Source organism: Contarinia nasturtii, unplaced genomic scaffold (genome assembly GCF_009176525.2).
Source record: "Contarinia nasturtii isolate CC-2019 unplaced genomic scaffold, AAFC_CNas_1.1 Cnas_scaffold_6567, whole genome shotgun sequence".
Classification (NCBI taxonomy): Eukaryota; Metazoa; Arthropoda; class Insecta; order Diptera; family Cecidomyiidae; genus Contarinia; species Contarinia nasturtii.
The window spans coordinates 925-9,354 of NW_022203821.1; the positions used below are offsets into that span (position 1 = coordinate 925).

Sequence of the window (8,430 nt, forward strand, 5' to 3'; positions counted from 1 at the left end):
CTCGGAAGTATTTTGTTTTGCGTATAACCAGGCATATTCACGAATATTCACACACATTGACTAGAGCTGTCGTTCGTTCGTAGCGTTTTTTTATTTACATTTTCGTTATGTTCGGAGAAAAAAAAACAATATATTTGCTTGAGATTTGGAAGTGAATTTTAAAACGTTTGAATTTATTGAATTTAAATTTTTACGAACGACCGACCGACTATTAATAACTTCAACGAACGAACGACCGATCACAAAAAAGTATTACATATTTTCACTTACGAACGAACGACCGATTTTTCGTGCCCAGCTCTGATTACTTACCATTAGACTTTGTTTATAAAGATGGCGCCACGTTAGGTGGAGTTCGGCTCATATATACACAAGTCCATATAATGCTAGTCAGGGTGGCATTCATTGTGTTTATTCCTTTTTTTTCCAAAAATTGGTAAGTGATATGTTATTGTATGCTGCACATTTATATGCTAAATGGTGTGGAAGAAAAAACTTATTTTTTGGTTCTTTTATTTAAAATTGTATATTTATTCTAAAATGTTTCGGTGGCAAAATTTAAAGAAAGTGTTATATATTTTTATATTTAAAATATTTCCCAAATGATTCACATTTTCGTCTCAAGCATAGAAAAAGGAAAATTAGAGTAAATATTTATTTGTACTTTAGTGCAAATTTACAAGCTAAAAGAAAATCTTTGAATATCTTCCAAATGGAAAAACTTTCGTGCGTACATTTGGTCAAACGTGGTGAGAAATATTTTTGTTGTGGCAGAAAAAAGACAAAAAAAATCAGTCAGTGGCGTTTGGCTGTGGTTGCGTGGTTGCTGTTACTGTCGTTGGCTCATCTTCAGTTGTAGTGACAGTTGCTGTTGGCGATTCTTGTACATCATCAACATAGGGCTCCTCGACTTTGGCATCGTCATTATTGGCCGTTGTTAATCGCTGAACACGACATTTTCGACGCCATTCACACAATTTGAACACACCATCAATGATATATGTAATGGTCGCTGCAATTCCACATATCTGCAATACAAAAACAAAGTACGACCGTAAAGAGAATGTTTAAACATACAAGCAACAAAATTTAACCGGGGTAGTAAAAAAAACTTTAAACTCCAAGAGTAGAAACCATTACCGCTATAGTAATACTATATTAAAAGTGCCAATAGTTTCTAGTTGTACACATTTCGATCACAACAGTTTTTGTGAACTCCAATATGAACGATGTAACTCTTTGTATGTTCAAATATGAATTTAAAAAAGAACATAATATTATGGTGTCTGATAATTTATAAATTTCACGTTAAGATTCTTTTAAAGACGCACAGTACAAAAAAATCATCTGATACTATACGAAAAACAGCATAGTAGTTCATGCAATTTTTGGTATAGAAATGCTATCACCATACTTGTCAACGTCTCTACTATTCGACGAAGATCCGCACAAAGAGGAACAAATAAATGACGAAAATGCATATGGTCATCGAATTTCTATATCAAAAAACGTATGAACCTGCCTAGTATGGTACCTTTTTCTCGGATAGTATCGGATGATATTTTTTTACTGTGAATCAACTGGATTGCGTACCAAAATAAAGAGTCTTACGGGAGTAAGACGAACTTTTCCGCACGGTGGTAGTTGCGTATTTTATTAAGCAAGTTCAAAATAATATTTGTTCGATTTTTCAAGCGGCGTAAAGTTCGAGACCAAAAAATATGTTCAAACCTTGGCATCGAAATATTCTTTAATTTGATAGCAGAAGTACCCGAGAAAAGATCTTTCACACTTTCATGATGAACCCATTTGTTCCCAAAAATTGAAAATTTTGTATGGGAGGTACCCCTAATTTTGATTGAAATCTCTTCTTTAAAAAAATTTGCGTACGGCGGACAACGTACAACGTACAAAGTGGAACAGACCCACAACAACCATGCCCAAAACGGCTTGATTCGGGTTCTCTGACCTCAGAAACGTCCAGAAAACATGTTTTTGAGGTGTCGTAAATTTTGACCCATTGCAATACTTTCCCCTTACACACTAGGTGTGTGCGCCGCACTGTGCGGAAAAGTAGAATGAAATAAAATTAAGCGGACCATCCTAGCCACTATAGAGCCTCAAGTTAACTTATCAAATTAAATTTGCGGCATTTTTAGCATAAACTTGTAAGCACTACATACATAAAAATAGTTTAGTGGAACGATGTTTTTGGTTTTGATGCTACGAGCGTATCAATTCACATATACATACCAATATATATTAGAATTACATTTAATTGAGTTTATTTCGTATTTGGTCGTATTTATATGCAAAACCGTTCGTCACATATAACCCAAATAACCGGAAACATAATATCATAATTTTCGGGATTAAAATATATTTTATTATTTTTTTGTACATCGAATATAACCTAATTGCATGCTCAATATCCATTGGACACAATAGAATTATATAGTCCAATGTTATGAGTCAAGTTTTTTTTCTCTTACGCTTGAAAATTGATGGTCAAAAGCCAAATAACATATTATGCACACATAAATATGTGCATTATATTATATGAACAATTATTCAGGACCAAATAGCAGACGAGAGAGAAGAAAAACGAATAAGAAAGAATCGTTGTAGCATAAAAATAAATTATTTGTACAAACCGTTGCTATTAATTGTCTTGGGCAGTCATTGCGATAACATTCAATTGTCGCCAATACCATTGTCACACAGCCATAAACATATACGATTATTAATGCACACTGTATCAGCAATTCGTTACGCAGCCATTTTAATGAGTTACGCAGATCGATAAACGCCACCACCGAAATCAATGCTATGATGGAAAAGCATGCTCCAGCAATCGCAATAGCATTGAATTTAATAACATTCTTGACATCGTAATATGGATTTTCCGCCCCACGGACAAACAGAATTGCCAAAATGTTGAATATCTGAAATATATATATTATATATTTTATGAGAATAACCATTTGCGAAGAAAAAAAATGAATAAAAATATCCAAACTAAGACATCGAATGATACACACACAGTAGCACAATTGCGTATTTATATATATAAATGCAAACATGGAAGCGTCATACGTGACCCTACGTGTGTGCATTATATGCGAAACAGCAGCAACAACAGCAATAGTATAAACGATGGCAATAACACATAAACGTGCGCGTCACTATTTTTATATATTAGCGTGAATGCGCGCATCCATCAAACTCTTTTAAGGTTAGATTTTTAACCGTTATACCATTATGTACTATAGGGTGTGTGTCATTTTCTAAATATGGCATGCATTCGAATTGAAAAAGAAAAAACCAGCTGCTGCACGAATTGCATGCAATGAAATTGTGTTGATTTGTTTATTTGGATGAATTTAAAATCAAAACATCAGAACTTACCAACGCCACTATGCGTAAAAAGGCTGGCAGCGTCGTTAGGTAGCGGTAATCAATGGATTTAGGCATGTTGACAATAAGCGTTCTCAATTGAATTCGAAAGATGTTGAAGTTTGTAAAAAAATCACTACTTTTATTGCTCGACCTCTTAACACATGCACTTTAATTTACGTTTTTTTCTTCAGTATTATAGATTGACAAAACGCGCCCACTACGTTAACATGTATCCGGTGCTACACACACACTGAATTTATAAATTGCGAACCATAATTCAGAATGCCTCATGCATGAATATGAGATGAATAAAACCACGGTGTGTAGCGTGTGTGCGTTCTATTTGAGATTATATTATTATATATTTCTTTCTTTTTTTTAAATGATGCTTACAAAAATACTGTTTATTTTTTATGGTAGTTTTACACGATACGCGTTCACTTTTCACACACTCTTTCTCCCGCTGGATGAACAATACACACCGAACGCGAAAAGAACACTCTGTCAGCTTAACTTTTTTGCTCAAAATTTTCTATTGACTCTGCTCAAAAGCGACAACAACGCAGCAATAGCACCAAGCGTACAATAAGCACCGAACAACAACAACGACGCGTTGCTCGCAAGTACACAACAACTAGTAACGCTTACTCGTTTACTCTATCTCTTTCTATTAACCTCTTGTTCGCTTGCTCGATTTTATTGTTGCTATTGAAACGTTGAATACAAAACTACGCGGTATATACATGACCATTTGATTCTGAGCACAAATTAATACTAGATGAGTTATAACATGACGCGCGGATGAAATTGTTTTATTTTTCTCTTTTTCTCTGTCATTCGGTTGAACTATGATGGCTTAAAGAGAGACAATAACATAGAAAATCACCATCGATGCTTCAGTTTACTGAGCCCAATCTTCTGTGTAGGTCATTTTTTTCTATTTCTCTCCAAATTTAAACAGTTCTCCAGTTCGACCATTAGTTCTATCTCAACGGAAAGAGTTAGTTAGTTACACTAAAAGTTACACATCAACAACAACCTGGCAACAATTGGAGTTTCAAAGAAAATGGAAATTGAAAGTTTGAAATTCTTCTAGTTAGATTTTTAACTTTTGAATTTTCCTTTCTTTTTCCATTTTTGACACAAATATTCTTTCTCTTTCTAACTATTACTCATTCGTTATGAATTTAATGCGACGTAACGTATATCCTAATGACAATAGCGTACGATTCACGATGCACGATGCATTCTAGCAAACGGCATCAGGCAAAAACAGATGTAACAACTGAAAATAACCGTAACACCGAAAAAATGTGTATGTGTGTGGAATGTGATGTCGACTGAAAGAAAAATTGATGAATATAGAATGAATCGAATTGAAAAGTATTCGATATATATATAAAAAAAAATCGAAACCAGGGAACCATACATATGTAAGTATGAGAGAAAATAAGAATAAATTCGACCGAAAACTATTTATACAAAATAGAACAAACGAATCGAGTGTAAACAGAAACAACAACAACATGTATTATGCAGTATACAATACTGTATGTGTGTGTGTACTACGGCCGAATACAATAGTAAACAGAGAAAATTGAGGTGATTGAATAGAAAATACACGAGCGCTATGATGCATGAACATAGAACATTGAATAAAAGCACTGAATACGTTCTTTTCTGTTGCTGCTACTGCTGCTGCTGCCTTCTTCTATATGTGTTTTATTCAATTCTTCGTCTCCCTCTTTTGCTTTTGGGTTTTGACCATCTTTTCCTCCCCCGGACCGCATTCAATTCTATCACATTGCTATTGCTGTTGCTCTTTTTCTTCTCTTGTTTGCTTCTCAACTGCTCGAGAGAATTTAAATATAAAAAACACACTTCAATCATTGTCGAAAAGGGAAAAAAAACTAAACACACACACAACTGAAATTGTATGTAAAAAACACACACACAGAATAGACATTTATGTACACACATATGTATACATGTATACATAGTCCATTTTGAGTGCATCGAAATGTCGAAAAATGTAAGTGGCTGCGACCATTTCTCTGGAGTTCAATTCTTTCGGTCTCTATATACTTTTTTGTATGTCCATCAATAAAATTATTCATCATCATCATCATCATTATCATCATCGAAAGCAGCAGCAACGTTCTACAATAGAAAATGTGAATTAACATGCTAAAGGGCAACAATATTAACTCACAAAATTACTGAGCTCTCAACGTTTCGTATAAATAGAATGAAAAAGAGAAATGAAAATTCAATTACTCAAATTCATCGAATCACTTTATCACAAATATTTTAATGGCCACACTAACATATGTCTCATAAACATTGAGAGTAAATTGAAGCGTACGCTATTTAAACACATTTACAGTACACTGAATGGACCATTGAATGGACAATTTTTCCGTAACTTATTTTGCTGATTACTAATGATCGTGTCTAAATCTATTGTTTTTGTTCAAATTTGGATGTGCTGTAACCATAAGAATCACCAAAAATGAATTTTTACTTGACCAACCCGGTTTTCGGTACATGATGACAATTTTGAAGGGTTTGAGCATTTAAATTGGGAATACGACCGTACTTTTTGCTTTCTCTAGAATCTTTATATTCATATTAAGTCCATGAAACACGATACATGGTTCGAAGACAAATTGGTTCATCTTTAGACACATGCAGGATTTGTTTTGAACTTGGCTGTCCAAAACCAATTGAGACACTTTTTCGTAAATCCAATTTGTACGACATTGCGAATGGATGTATTTCGTCGAATTGAGTTTGATAGTAGTCTCGAGGTACTGATAAACGTGCCGTGTGCATTGGTTGATATTTTTGTTTTTGTTTATGTAGCGCAATCAACGCTTCAATTTACTCTCAATGTTTATGGATATATGTTATTTCACACGAAATAAACTCACACAATTTACTTCATTTCGATTTATAGTATCGAAAATCGTATTTTCTTTAACTTACTCACACTCTCTTTCACTCTTCTATAGACTCTATTTAAATTGAATCTAATTGCATTTTCTAACGACGACTCAATCACTCAATTCATCAACATATAACATATGTTTATTTTGAAAGAAACTCGTTGAATTTCAAGAATCTATAAATCAAACCTATAAACAGAATTCTTGATTTGAGTTCAATCTGACCGTGATTATGAAATATCATTTGAAATAGGATGAAATTTAAGGTAATGGAATCTATAAATAAGTTTATTCAACCGCATAGGGTTATGACTCAATAAAAGTTGAAACAAATTGATCTGATTATATCAATTGATTGAACTATTGTACTGATTTCTCTTATTGGTTTTAATATTCTAGTTATTTTATAGCTCACAAATATAGTTTTGCGCGCATGATCAACACATCAACATTTGGTCTCTTTTATATCATCACTATATTGCGATAAGTGGAATTTTATGGTTGCAATACTCTATGTTTCTTAATCATTTGAATGCTGCATCGAAATGTTTCATTTGATTAAATATGATTGTGATGTTTCACAAGAGAAAAGCCGAATCGCTCTGTCGCTGCGACGTTGCGTTATCGTGTCTTAATCGACGAATTAAAACTGGAAGAGTTAATGCGACACAGTTACATACATACATACACACAAAGACAGAATTTTTTCGAACCAATCTACAATTGAAAGCCAGAAACCCAAAACAAGTTATAAAAATTCTTTTCGGAAAAAAAGCATAAGAATGTTTTTTAAATGAAAAAGGCGATAGAAAAAAACTGAGAGTTAAAAGAGCATTTACAGAACTGAGAATTAAAACAGAATATAAATTCAGTTAGCGACAAAACAAACAAGCGATATGTTATATTTTGACTCCCAGTTTTTATTCGTCTCATGTTTTTAACGAAAGCAAATATAATAAAATGTCTTACATCCGTAAGATGAACTTTTCCGCACTGTGATCCACAACATGCATTTATTACAAATCCTTTACTCAAAGAATTTACGAGAAAACTGAATTTGACATTAGTTTTACGATAAAAATGGGAATATTTTTGTATCGGAGCCATGCCTATATGATATCGTAATCATGTAATCATGTAAAAATTTGCAGAGGTTATTTTTTTCACAAAAAGTTAACATTCTGAAAGTTTGAAGAAATTTCAATGCATATTAGGGATACTTCCCATACAAAATTTCGTTTTTGAGCGAAAAATCCAAAATTTTGTTCGGTAGGTACCCCTAATATGCGTTGAAATGTCTTCAAACTCTCGAAATGGTATTTTTTTGTGATAAAAATAACCTGTGCAAAGTTTCAGCTCATTACGATATCATACAGACATGAATTTCATACATAAATTCAATTTTTTTGAAATTTTTGTATGAAATGTGTGTCGGAAGTTATTTGTAAAAAATATTTAACAAAATCAACAAAAATGTGTGCATTGAATTTTAATTATTTCGGTTTGCATGTGTCTCGTTTCTCTCAGTCAGTGCTTTAAAAATTCCTCATTACTAAATCGTATTACTTGGTATTTTTCGGTATTCTTATTGTACTAGATCGTATTACTGGTATTAGACGTACTTAGTACTATCCCCCTTGGCAATAGCAGTTTTATGGTGGTGAGAATGTGTATGTTCTAAAGCATCGGAAAGTCAGTCCGATTGGCTGTAAAAAGGAAAATAATTTATATGTTAGCTAGACTATTTATATTTTTTTTTTCGTGCCATCAAATGGATATAAACGATATAGTGGCAATATCAAACGTTCACTTCTTATTCCAGACATCTTGGAAAGAAAACAACAAAAAAACATCAAACCATATCACATTGCCGAAGAGTAAACTGAAATGATGAGCCAACGCGAGGATTCCTGCTATCATTCAACAATAAACCGTCAGAGCATTGACAACGCCAACTGCTAACTACGACAGCATCGGCGGCAGATAAGAAATACATATTTTTTATTGTTTTTCTTACGATACAAATGTATCCATGGGAATAAAAGTGGCAATACAAAAACGGAATCTGAAGAACGTCACATAA

The 8,430-nt window shown here is 33.3% G+C and overlaps 1 protein-coding gene across 1 annotated transcript; it reads right to left on the reverse strand.

Moving 5' to 3' along the window:
- Window positions 1-551: 551 nt before the first annotated feature.
- Window positions 552-4,557, reverse strand: LOC116351908. The gene is made up of 3 exons (XM_031784068.1): window positions 3,409-4,557; window positions 2,655-2,945; window positions 552-1,028 (listed from the first exon to the last, which is right to left on the reverse strand). The coding sequence occupies exons 1-3, from the start codon at window positions 3,472-3,474 to the stop codon at window positions 792-794; spliced, it is 594 nt and encodes a 197-aa protein (XP_031639928.1). The 5' UTR covers window positions 3,475-4,557; the 3' UTR covers window positions 552-791.
- Between the last annotated feature and the right edge of the window lie 3,873 nt (window positions 4,558-8,430).